Source organism: Lemur catta, chromosome 13 (assembly GCF_020740605.2).
Source record: "Lemur catta isolate mLemCat1 chromosome 13, mLemCat1.pri, whole genome shotgun sequence".
NCBI lineage: Eukaryota > Metazoa > Chordata > Mammalia > Primates > Lemuridae > Lemur > Lemur catta.
In genome coordinates this window covers 81272796-81286069 of record NC_059140.1, presented here as the reverse complement: position 1 = coordinate 81286069, position 13274 = coordinate 81272796, and the positions used below count along the sequence as shown (strand labels likewise).

At 34.7% G+C, this 13274-nt stretch overlaps 1 protein-coding gene across 5 annotated transcripts in view; it reads left to right on the top strand.

Annotated features, from left to right (window-relative positions):
- ZMYM2 (zinc finger MYM-type containing 2) overlaps positions 1-13274 on the top strand; it is a 108448-nt gene that overhangs the window by 43669 nt on the left and 51505 nt on the right. For 4 of the 5 annotated variants that reach the window (XR_006739025.1, XM_045567693.1, XM_045567692.1 and 1 more), the window contains one exon: positions 7860-7931. Coding sequence is in view for 4 of the 5 variants with exons in the window: in XM_045567693.1 (XP_045423649.1) it covers positions 7860-7931 (72 nt within the window). In the remaining variant the exon portion in view is untranslated. Of the gene's footprint in view, positions 1-7859; positions 7932-11288; positions 13156-13274 lie in introns of those variants that run through there. The other variant, XM_045567695.1, reaches the window with a different exon arrangement.

Below are 13274 nucleotides of genomic sequence, written 5' to 3'. Positions count from 1 at the left end.
ATTTCTTCCTACTGTCAGTTCTTGGTAACTTCTAATCTACTTTCTGTCTGTATGAATTTGCATATTCTAGATACATCATACAAGTAGAATTATATAATATTTCTCCTGTTGTGTCTGGCTTATTTTGCTCAGCATGATGTTTTCAGTGTCATCCATGCTATAGCCATGGATGATGTGTTGTATGTACATATTACATTTTGTTTATCAGTTCATTGTCCATATGATGGATACTGCATTGTTTTCACTTTTAGCTAATGTGGATAATGCTGCAGTGAATGTTGGTGTATAAGTATCAGTTTTTTGATATAATATCTTTGTTTTCCTATCTGGTTAGTATAAAACTAGGAGTGGAATTACTGGGTCATAGGATAATTCTGTGTTTAGCTGTTTGAGTAATTGTCAAGCTATTTTCCACAGCAGCTGTACCATTTTATATTCCCACCACCAATGCACAAGGCTTCTATTTTCTCTACATCTTTGTCAACACTTGTTGTTTCTGTTTTTAAAATTTTTATTTGTTTTTTATTGTCATCCTAGTAGGTATCTCTGGTTTTGATTTGCATTTCCCTAGGGACTAATGACAATGAGCAGTTTTTCATGTGCTTATTGGCCATTTGTATATCTTCTTTGGAAAAGTATCTATTCAAGTCCTGTGCTTGTTTTTTAATTTGGTTGTTTTTACTTTTGTTTCTTTTTTGGTTGACACATAATAATTATACATATTTTTAGGGTACAGAATGATATTTTGATACATGTATACAATGTGTAGTAGTCAAATCAGGGTAATTAGGATTTCACCTCCTCAAACATCATTTCTTTGTGTTGGGAACATTCAGAATCTTCTCTTCTAGCTTTTTCAAACATACATAATAATTATTAACCATATTCACTCTACAGTGCTGTAGAATACTGGTACTTATTCCTCCTGCTTATCTGTAATTTTATATTCATTTGTACTTTTGTTCTTGAGTTGTAGGAGTTTTGTATATATTCTGGATATTAATCTCTTATCAGATACATGTTGAGTATGCCTTGTCTAAAATGCTTGGGGAAAGAAGTGTTTTCACATTTTGAATATTTTTCAGATTTTGGAATATTTGCATTATACTTAACCAGTTGAACATTACAAATCTGAAAATCTGAAATCTGAAATGCTTCATTGAGCATTTCTTTTGAGTGTCATGTTGCTGCTCGCAAAGTTTTGTGTTTTAGAACATTTCAGATTGCAGATTTTCAGATTTGTGATGCTCAAGCTATATATATTTTGCAAATATTGTCTCCTGTTGGTTGTCTTTTACTTTTTTGATAATGTCCTTTGATACACAATAATTTTAAATTTTGATTGACGTCCAATATATCTATTTTTTTTCTTTTCTTGATTATGCTTTTGGTGTCATCTAAGAATCTGTTGCCAAATCCCAGGTCAAAATGGTTTACCTTTACCTTTTCTTCTAAGAGACTAATTATTTTAACTCTTACATTTAGGTCTTTGATCCATTTTGGTTAATTTTTATTTATGATGTGAGGTAGGGGTCCAACTTCATTCTTTTGTATGTGGAAATTCATTTTTTTCTCCACCATCTATTGGAGAGATTATTCTTTCTTCATGGGATGGACTTGGAACATTTGTCAAATATTAATTGGCCAGAGATTTGTGGATTTCTCTCAATTTTGTGTTTCATTAGTCTTTATGTCTGTTCTTATGTACGTACCACACCATTTTGATTACTGTATCTTTGTAATAAGTTTTGAAATCAGGAAATGTGAGTCTTCCAACTTATGTTGTTTTGCAAGATTGTTTGTATATTCTGGACCAATTCCAATTTTACGTGAGTTTGAGGATTGGCTTTTCCATTTCTGTAGAAGAGTTTGGTGTTTGGAATTTTGACAGAGATTATATTGAATCCGTAGATTATTTTGGATGGTATTGGTACCTTAGCAATATTAAGTCTTCCTATCTGTGAACATGGGATGTCTTTTCATTTATTTAGGTGCTCTTTAATTTTTTTTTCAGCAGTCTTTTGTGATTTTCAGTGTATGAGTCTTCACCTCTTTGGTTATATTTATTCTTAGATGTTTATTCTTTCAGATGCTATTGTTAATGGACTTACTTTATTTCTTTTTCAGATTGTACATTGCTAGTGTTTACAAATACAACTGATTTTTTTGCATTGATCTTGCACTCTGCAACTTTGCTGAATTTGTTTATTAGCTCTGGTACCTTTATTGTGAATTCCTTGGGATTTTCTCTATCATCTGAGAGTAGAGGTAGTTTTACTTCTTTTTTTTTAATTTGGATACATTTTATTTCCTTTTCCTTCTAATTGTTCTGGCTATAACTTTCAATACTATGTTGACTAGAAATGGTCAGTCTGGGCATAGTGAGACCCCATCTTTACAAAAAACTTTTAAAAATTGGCTGGGTATGGTGGTGTATGCTTGTATTCCTAGCTGCTTGGGGAGGCTGAGGTGGGAGGATTGCTTGAGCCTAGGAATTTGAGGTTACAGTGAGCTATGATCACAACAATGTACTGTAGTCCGGGTGACAGAGCAAGACCCCGTTTCTTAAAAAAAGAAGTGTGGTGGAAGTGGGCTTCTTTGTCTTGTTTCCTGATCTTAGAGCAAAAGCTTTCTGTCTTTTAAGATCAAGTATGATGTTAGCTATGGGTTGTTCATGTATGGCCTTTATTATTTTGTGGTAGTTTCCTTGTGTGCCTAATTTATTTAGTGGGTTTTTTTTAAGTCATAAAAAGGTGTTGAATTTTATCAAATGTTTTTTCTGCATTGAGATGATCATGTGGTTTCCTTTGTTCTATTAATGTGGTATAATATATTGATTGATTTCTTTATAGTGAATCACCCTTCCATTATTGAGATAAATTGATCGTGGTGTATAGTCCTTTTAATACGTTGTTGAATTCGGTTTAGTAGTACATTGTTGAGGATTTTTGCACGTGTTTATAAGGGATTCTGATTCACTTTGTTGCCTAGGCATGAGGGCAGTGGCATGATCATAGCTCACTGCAACATCAAACTCCTGGGCTCAAGTTATCCTCCTGCCTCAGCCTCTCGAGTAGCTGGGACTACAGATGCATGCCACCACGCATGGCTAATGTTTCTATTTTTTATAGAGATGTGATCTCTTTGTTCATGTTGACCTTGAACTCCTGACCTCAGACTATCCTCCCACCTCGGCCTCTCAAAGTGCTAGGATTACAGGTGTGAGCTGCAGTACCTGACCCTGTTTATAAGGGATTCTGATCTCTAATTCTCCTTCTTTTGATACTTTGTCTTTGGAATGAAGGTAATGCTGGCCTCATGGAATGGAATCAGACGTGTTGTTGCCTCTTCTGATTTTTGGAAGAATTGGTGTCAATTCTTTAAATGTTTGGTAGAATTTACCAGTGAAGGCATCTGATCTTGGCCTTTGTTTGTTGGGAGGTTTTTGATGACTGATTCAATCTCTTGTTTTAGGTCCGTTGACATTTTCTGTTTCTTTTTTGAATTTTGGTGGTTTGTTTGTTTTTAGCAATTTGTCCATTTCATCTAGGACGGTTTTCTGATTTGTTGGTGTACAATTGTTCATAGCATTTTCTTGTAATACTTTTTATTTCAGAAATGTCAGTAGTAATGTTCCTGCTTCTGTATTTTGTTCTTTGTGTCTTTTGTTAGCTAAAGGATTTTCTATTTTCTGGATGTTTTTAAATGATCAACTTTTGGTTTTGTTACTTCTCTCTGTTGTTTTTCTGTTCCATTTTATTTTTCTCTGCTTTAATCTTTATTATATCCTTTCTCCCGCTGGCTTTGGTTTGGTGTTCTTTTCTCTTTTCTCAAGGTAGTATGAAGTTAGGTTATTGATTTGAGATCTTTCTTCTTTTATAACATAGGTAATTATAATTGTAAATTTTGCTCTGATTACTGCTTGTTCTGTATCCCATAACTTTTGGTAGTTTTTTTGGTTTTCATTCATTTCCAAGTATTTTTAAATTTTCCTGTGGTTTCTTCTTAGAGCCATGTTGTTTAAGAGTGTGTAGTTTAATATCCCCATATTTGTGAATTTTCTAGTTTTCCTTCTGTTACAAATTTCTAGTTTCACTTCATTGTGATGGGAAATATACTCTGTGTGATTTTAATCTTCATAGATTTATTGAGACTTTTTGTGGCCTAACATGGAGAATGTTCCATGTACACTAAAGAAGAAAGTTTATTCTGCTTTTGTTGTGTACTTTATATATGTCTGTGAGCTCTAATTGTTTTATAGTTTTGTTCAAGATCTGACTTTACTTAATTGAAATTCTCTCTATATGGTCTATCCACTATTGAAAATGGTATATTGAAATCTCCAACTATTATAGTAGAATTTTCTGTTTCTACCTTCAATTATTGTTTATTTCTCCCTTCTCATGTCAATGTTTGCTTAGTGTATTTGGGGGCTTTGATATTTGGTACACATATTTTTATAATTGTTGTGTCTTCTTGATAAATTGCCCCTTTGTTTAGTATGTATTGCTTTTCTTTGTCTCTATCAGTTTTTGACCTAAGGCTCTTTTTGCCTTTAAGTTGCTTAGTATAGCAACTCTAGCTCTCCTTTAGTTACTATTTGCATTGAATATCTTTTTCCATACTTTTACTTTTGACCTATTTGCATCTTTACATGTAAAGTGAGTCTGTTGTAGACATCATAAAATTGGAATATTTTTTCTATTCTACCAATCTCTGCATCTTGATTAGATTTAATCCATTTACATTTAGAGAATTAATAGCCGATGTGATGATGTGTAGAGTGGGGAGGATTGCTTGAGCCCAGGAGTTTAAGGTACAGTAAGCTATGATCGTGCCACTCTACTCCAGCTTGGGTGATAGAGCAAGACCCTGTCTCTTAAATAAATACATACATACTGATAGGGAAGGATTTATTTCTGCCATTTTTCTAATTGTTTTCTGTATGTCTTATTTTTGTAACTCATTTTCTCCATTATTACCTTCTTTTGCATTTAGTTGATTGTAGTGAACTATTTTGATTCCCATCTCATTTCCTATGTGTATAATTTTTAGATATTTGTGGTTACCATGGGGACATTACATTTAACACCCTACAATTCAATCTAATGTGAATCGATAAATTAACTTTTAAAAACTCTGCTCTTATATATCTCTGCCTCCTGTGTTATCATAAATTACATCTTTAACATTGTATTTCTACTAACATAGATAGATAAAATTTTTTTGTATTTGTCTTTAAAATCATGTAGGAAATAAAAAGTGGACTTACAAACCCCAAAATATAATAATACTGTGTTTTCTATTTGTCCATATGTTTATTAAAGATAGAGTCAGGTGTCCTTTCATTTCAATAAAAAGCTTTGACTCCCTTTAGCATTTCTTGTAGAGTAGGTCTACTGATAACAAACTCCTCCAGCCTTCATTTATTTGAGTATCTCTTTAGTTCTCCTTTGTTTTTGAATGATGATTTTGCTGGATATAGTATTCTTGTTTGAAAGCTTTTGTTCTTTCAACATTTTAAATGGTATCTCTCTGCTTTTTGACCTCCATGGTTTCTTTTGTGAAATTGGTGGTCAGTCTTTTTGAGGATTTCTTGTGCAGAGTCATTTCTCTCTTCTTTCAAAATTCTCTTTTTGTCTTTCAACATTTTGTTTATAATGTGTGTTATTGTATTTCTCTTTGAGTTTATCCTACTTGTAATCTTTTGTGCTTATTATAGTTGTAGATTTGTGACAATTTATCAAATTTGGGAAGTTTTCAGCCGTTTTTTTCAAATAATCTTTCTGCCCTTTTCTCGTTCTGGAACTCTCATAGAGTGCCTATTGGTCTATTTGATCTTGTCCCACAGGCCCCTTAGGCTTTTCCTCACTCTTCATTCTTTCTCTTTTCCATTATGCTCCTCAGACTTTATAATCTCTATAATTTCAATTTTAGTCTTTACTGGTAGTTGTTGGTAAAGGTTCTGACTTTCTACTAGTTCAGTGGGGGGTGGGGGTGGGACTGGGGAGTGGTGGTTGGTGGTAAGGTATCCTACTACTGCCTGGTGGGGTAGAAGTTCTAGTTTCCTACTTGGCCTTATCCTTTCTAGGTTTTGCTAACCTTCTATCTGTAGATTTATGTCTTTTGCCTAACTTGAGACATTTCAGACAGTATTTCTTTGAGGATTTTTCTAGCCCTGTCCTCTGGGACTCCAATGACACGAATGTTACATTTTTTTGTTACAGTCCTACAGATCCCTGAAGTGCTGTCCCCTCGCTCCCTGCCCCGAAGTCTGTTTTCTCTTTGTTGTTTGGATTGGGTAGTTTTTGTTAATCTATCATGGATTTTCCTTTGATTCTTCTTTGTATCTTCTGTTTCTTTGCTGAGATTTTCCATTTTTTAATTTGTTTTTAATTGCATTTGTGTTGGTTCTTGGAGCATTTTATGAAGACTGCTTTAAAGTCTTTGTCAGAATTCTAACTTTTCTGTTATTTCGGTATTGGCATCTATTGATTGTCCTTTTTATTTAAATTGTAATTTTCCTGGTTTTGTTATAAGTGATTTTTTTTTAATTGAAATTTGAACATCTTAGATATTATGTTATGAGGCTCTGTAAACTTTTGTTTTAGCTGGCTTCATTTGGCACTGTTCTCGTAAGAGGAAGGAAGCCTATACTTCATTATCACCAGGTAAAAATAGAAGTCCAGCCTTTGTGCGCCCATGGAAGGAGGAGGAGCTCCTTGTTATTGCTGTGTGTTGTGGGAGTTCTGGCTCCTTTTTGGGCTTTGGCTAATACCACCCTGACTTAGGGGAGTAGGAGTTTCTTGTTACTGCACCCCACATAGGCTCCAGTGATACCAAATGATTCTACTATAGTGGATATAGAAAACAGAAAATGTTCTTTGTACTCATTAAATAAAAGTTAATTTAAAATAGTGATTCATCTTTCATTCTTTAAAATTATTTGCATATGTTTATAATTCACATACTATATGTTCTTAATTCATTAGTAAATAAGTAGGATCGCATGCATACCGTTTTACTGATAAAGAGACCCAATCAGACATGTTCGGAGATCACTACATGAGATGTTCTAGTGAATGTTTTCTTTTTCTGCAGCCTGGGAACTAAAATTGATGTGTGATCTTTATTTCCCCTACTTTGACCTTTGTCTCTAACATTTAACTTGGCTGCTTTTGTTGTTTATCTGTATCCTCATTGCTCAATTAGTTTCTGGAGTATACTCATATAATAAACAACCTGGATCCTGTTAGTGGAGAGTATATAATGCTTACCCCTTGCCTTTCAGTAGTTTTCCTCTTCTTGCATAGTGTTTTGACTTTCACAGAAAGCAGGAAGCATACCTTTTAAAACTTTTCTGCAAGGAGTAAGGATGTAAATTTGTATTACATGCTGGAAGATGTTATATGTGCTTTAAAAAGAATTTCCCAAACAACCCATTTTGCCGATGGTGTAATCTCCAAGTCACTTAATTTAGGAAGCTTTGAAATTTCATTATTAGTGTTAGTTTAATGGGTTTTAAAGAGATCTTAGAACTCACTAAGCCATCTAAGAGACATAAGTGCTTTTTCTTAATTAGAGGTGAGTCAAATCTAAGTGTCTATGTTTAATTCCTTACCTCATTATTATATTATTTCATATCATTTTTTCTAGGGTAATTAAAATTATTTGATATTCTTGTGTTAAGTTGGGGAAAAGCAGTGGGAACATGACAGGCATTTTGAAAAGTAGGAATGAATCTGTAAATCACAAAACATAATTGAGAAGCAGCTTTTATATATTGCTTATTTACCTTTCAGTCTAGCAGGCTTTCTTTATGTGTATTTATTAAAGTCTTTTTAAATCTTTTTTTTTAGGTAGGTAGCCACCCAAGCTTCCTGAAGGAGGTTCGAGATCATATGCAGGACTCTTTCTTAATGCAGCCTGAGGTAAGCAGGAATATAGGTGGGATTTAAGGCCTTTACATTTTCAAGCATTGCTACAATCTTTAATATGTACCTCAAAGGTCTTGTGCATTTTGAACTGTATTAAATTTTCTGAATTTAAAATATATCAGATGGTGAATATTTTCTTTGTCTCCAAGACATAGATTTTCTAATTTTATTGAATTTCACATGTATTTTCTTGTGATATGCTCATTTGCCTTCAGATATTTATAATCTTAGAAAACTAATTTCGGATATAATTTTTTAGTACATAGTACCTTGTATACAGTAGGCATTTAATTATGGGATATAAAAATCCCTGTCTTTTGTGCCAAACTGAAAGGTTAAAAAAACAACCAAAAATCTTTTTTTTTGAAAAAATTTCTGTTTATAGTCTTGTTAATACAGATGAATAAATTAGTATATGGATAATAAATGTGTGCAATAAGGAATAATTTTAACTGTAGTACTGTGAATCTATATAAGGGTGTTTACATCTGTAAACTGTTGTTATCAGGTTAATGTATGGCTCTTATTCAAATTTTTTCCATTTATGTCCCTCATAGCAAATTAAAACATGATTTCTTGTTTCTTGTCCAATTCAGGATCATAGGCATTATTTCTTTAAATATTTTTTTAGTCCTTTCCCTCTCTTCTTCTGAGACCCCAATTTCAGATGTATTAGACTTCCTGCTATTGTCCAACAGTCACTGAGATTCTATTTATTGTTTTTTTCCCTCAGTCTTTTTTTTCCTTCTGTGCGCCATTTGGGAGAGTTTCTGAGTTCATTGATCAACTGTAAATATCATACAGTGTATTTTTCATCTCAGATGTTCTATTTTTTTAATCTATAAAAGTTTCATTTGAGGATTTTTTTTTTTTCCTTGAGATGAGTTCTTGCCATGTTCCCCAGGCTGGTCTTGAACTCCTGGGCTCAAGTGATCTGCCTCAGCCTCCTGAGTAGCTGGTTATAAGCACATGCCACTGTGCCTGATTAAGTGTTTTTATATCATACATTCCTTAAACTATATTCATGTTTTCCTCTACTAGTTTTTGAATAGATCAGAATATTTGTGATAGTTCTTTTAATATCTTTGCCTGCTATTTTCGTTTCTGTCATCTAGGTTTGTTTTTACAGTTTGAATTTCTTTTTTCCTTCTTGGTAATGGGTCATATTTTCATGCTGTTTTGCAAAATGCCTGGTAATTTTTTACTTGATTTTGAATATTGTGAATTTTGCTTTGTTGGTTACTGGATTTTGTTGTTGCACTTTGTTCTGGCATGCTGTCAGATTACTTGGAATTATTTTTATTTGGATCCCTATTAGGCTTGCTTTTAAGCTTTTTAAATAGCCTTTGATAGGGCAGACTAGTCCAGGGCTCGTTTATCTCCACTACTGTAGTGTGATACCTTCTGACTACTCTACCTGAATCTCCCTGTATTTTAAGATTTTCTCACTCTTGAACACGTAGCAACACAGAGTACTCCTGGCCTGTGTGTACTTCATGAATTGTTTGGCCTAATGCTTTCTTATGAGTTTGTGCTTCTTTCTCTGGCCTCAGGCGGTTTCTTCTCACATATGCATAGATCAGTTTTCAGCCAAAGACTTATTTTATGCATACCTCTCTGTAGATACTCAGAGCTCTTTTTTGTGCAGTTCCCTCATCAGTACTCAGCTTCCCAAATCCTAGCTGCCCTGAATTCCATCTGTTTCCTCAACTTAGTGAAACTGATAGGCTCTGTTAGCTTCCCCTTCCCTGCAGTTGCCTCCAGGAAATAAGCTTTGGTGGCAGTAGAGCTCACTTGATTTATTTCCTTTTCTTAGGTGTACAGTCTTGTACTGCCTTGTGTACAAAGTTTGAAAGCGATTATTTGATATCTTTTGTCTAGTTTCTAGTTGTTAAAGGCTAAATGTAGTCTCTGTTGGTTAGGAGTGGAAGACCCCTCTGCTTTAATCTAGATGGAAATAGCAAAGAACCCTAGTTAGAGGAAGTGGTAATCAAAGTCTTTCTTTGTCTTTTGTGACCTTGACATTTTTGAATGTAGACCATTTTCTAGAGTGCCACGCAATTTGTGTTTGTTTAGTATTTTTTCAAGATTAGATTGTGGTAAGGCATTTTTGGCATGAATACCTAATAAGTGATATTGTGTCCTTTGTGCACATCAGGAGATACTTGGTGTCTCTTTTGTCCCATTAATGTATGTTAACTTTGTTAAGTGAATGTCAGGTTTCTCTAAGGTAAAGTTGCTATTTTTTTCCTCTGTATCTGTAATTTTTTTTATTGGGTGGTATATATAGGATACTATATAAATATCCTCTTCAGAAAACTTTTTACCCACTATTTTTAGCATCCATTGTCAATCAAATTTTTTTTTAACTACAAAAGTAGAATATTTGTGTTAAAAGAAAAATTGTAAGTGATACAGTAGTGAAGAAACTAAAACACAACGGTGAATAATTTTTAGACCTTTTTTTCTTTATACAAACAGATCTTGCAGCATAAAGAGATGATTTCAGGGTTTTATTGAATAAATGAACTATAATTTTTAATTGAATTTATCTCTTAATCTTAAATAGCACAATATGTATCATTATTGAAGTTTGATTACTACTTCCTCTAATCAGAGTTCTTTGCTATTTCCGTGCTTTGGACTTTTTTAGTGTATATGGACAGACCATTCTCAGAATGTTATTAACACATTGACTGCCACACTAGAAAAAGAAATTTTTCCTTGGGGCCACAGTGTTTTATTATGAAAATAGAATAAAAACTTTGAAAACAAAATGATCCTTTCTAACTTAATGAAAAATTTGTTATTTTTTATTGTTTTCTGTGTGTGGGTTATGTTTAACTCACGCGGCACTTGAATCAATTTATACACCGCATGCCACGTGAGTTGTATGTGACTCATGACATACTTATTGAATTTGTTTCTGAGAATTGAGTCTTTTGGTCATTCTACAAGTATTTAGTTGTGTCTGGAGTGGACCTTGGATGGTCCTGGATGACGACCTCTGAACCATATCCCCTAAGTATTTGCAACAATGTCACGTCGCCGCATACTGTCATTGATTTCGTTCAAAGAGCTGCCAGGCAAACATTCAAGGGAAAATGCGCAATTGGAAGTTATGGTAATTGGAGAACACAGTCCAGCATGCGTGGTGTGCTGGGCGGGCGGCTGGAGCAGGGCGACAGGAGGTGGGGGAGACGTCCCGATTGACAGCGAAATGAGCAGAGGTTTCACAGCGCGCAGGCTGCTATGGACCTTCCCGCCTATCCACCAGTTCTACTTTAGTGTAGCTTCTGTGACCAGAGCTGTGATCATCACATAAGTTTATTTTGCGTTTTTCGTTCTCAGGAGAAAATGTCTAGAGAAAATGAGCGTAAGGAATTGTTGGAGGAAATGGTGAACGAAGTTTTGGACATGAGTGATGAAGATGTTGATCTATTTAGTGATGATTCAGAGGAGTGCCGTCCTAGTGGAGATAGTGGGGACAGTTCTGATAGCAGTTGCAGCCCACCAAGAAAAACTAGAAGAAGAACATTACATACAGATCTTTCCAGTGGGGAAGGTTGTTCAAAATCTATTACTGAAACAGTCAAAGCAGTTGTGGCCGATTTCAGTGAGAGTGATTCGCCATCAGATGTTTCTGAAGAACCTGTAGTGACTAGTGTAAGTTCTCTGACCTGGGGTCCAGTGTCAGGAAGTAACATGAAGATTTTTGACTTCGTTGAAAGTAACCCTGGTGTTCCAACCGAAGTTGCGGTAAATCTCCATGAAAAAACACCTTATGATTTTTTCAAATTCTTCATAACAGATGATGTTATTGACTACATGGTAAAGGAAACTAATATCTACGCAAGTCAGACTTTACAAAAGGGTAATGTCAAACCCCACTCCCGGCTAAAAAAGTGGTATGATGTTACTTCTCAAGAAATGGAGCGGTTTTTGGGAGTATTGTTTTGGATGGGCCTTAGCAAGAAGCCAAGACTTCCGGACTATTGGTCAAAAAATATTTTGTATGACAATTCAGTGAAAAAGCTTATATCACGTAACCGCTTTGAAATGCTTCTGAGAATGTGGCATTTCTCTAACAATGAAGAATGTCCTCCTGGTGACCGTCTCTTCAAGATCCAGCCACTTCTTGATCGTCTTCTTGAAAGGTTTCAGGTTGCTGTAGTTCCAGATAAGGAAATATGTATTGAGGAAACAATGGTGCCATTTCGTGGACGTTTGAGTTTCATACAGTACGTAAAAAACAAGTGCCATAAATTTGGAATAAAACTTTTCAAACTTTGTCTAAAAGATGGTTACACCTGGAATGTGAAAATTTATTGTGGGAAGGAAGCAAGATCTGGCATTCCTGTTTCATCCTCAGTTGTCATGAAGCTGATAGAAGGTTTACTAGATAGTGGACATGTTTTATACACTGACAACTACTACACCAGCATCCACCTTGCTCATCAACTCCTTGAGCGCTCTACGTATCTGGTGGGCACACTAAGAAGTAACAGGAAGCTAAACCCGCCAGATGTAGTGAAGGCGAAGCTGAACAAGAACGAAGTAATTGCTCGAGAAAGTGACACAGGAGTCGTCGTCCTCAAATGGAAGGATAAAAGAGATGTACTGATGCTGAGTACTATGCATGGCGAAGACACTAAAGTGGTTGAAACAAGAAAAGGTGTTGTAGAAAAACCACATATGATTGTAGATTATAATAATTCGAAGGCGTTCATTGACCTCTCAGATCAGCTGAAGTCATATTCATGTTCTTTGAGACGTGGCATAAAGTGGTTCAGAAAATTAGCAATAGAGCTAATCACAGGATCAGCTTTGGTGAACTCACTCGTTCTCTACAGAGTTGTGAACAAAAAGAAGATCTCGATCACAAAATTCAAAGAACAAGTTTGCCTAAAACTGCTCCAGACAGATGAAACATCTACTGCGGTGCCGTCCCTTCCCTCACCATCTGTGACTTGTTCCCTTGTGAACATGGGCTCTGCCAGAAGAAGATGTACTGTGTGTTATGAAAAAACACAAGCTGAGAAAGGACGTGAATATGCCATGAAAAGATGTAAACAGACAGCATGGAAATGCAGCAAATGTAATGTGTACTTTTGTGTAGAATGCTTTTTCCTAAAACATACATCAATGAAAAAGTAATATGAAAACTTGAAAATTAGTAATGTAAAAAGTAATGTGAAAACTTGAAAAGTGGTTCATAGAGGTAAAGTGTTTTTCTTCACTTGTGAGGCTTAAGTGTAATTTAAAGGTAAATATAAATAGAAAAATGAAATTTATTGATTTCTATTCATTGAATCCACATTTTTAGAATTAAATTGT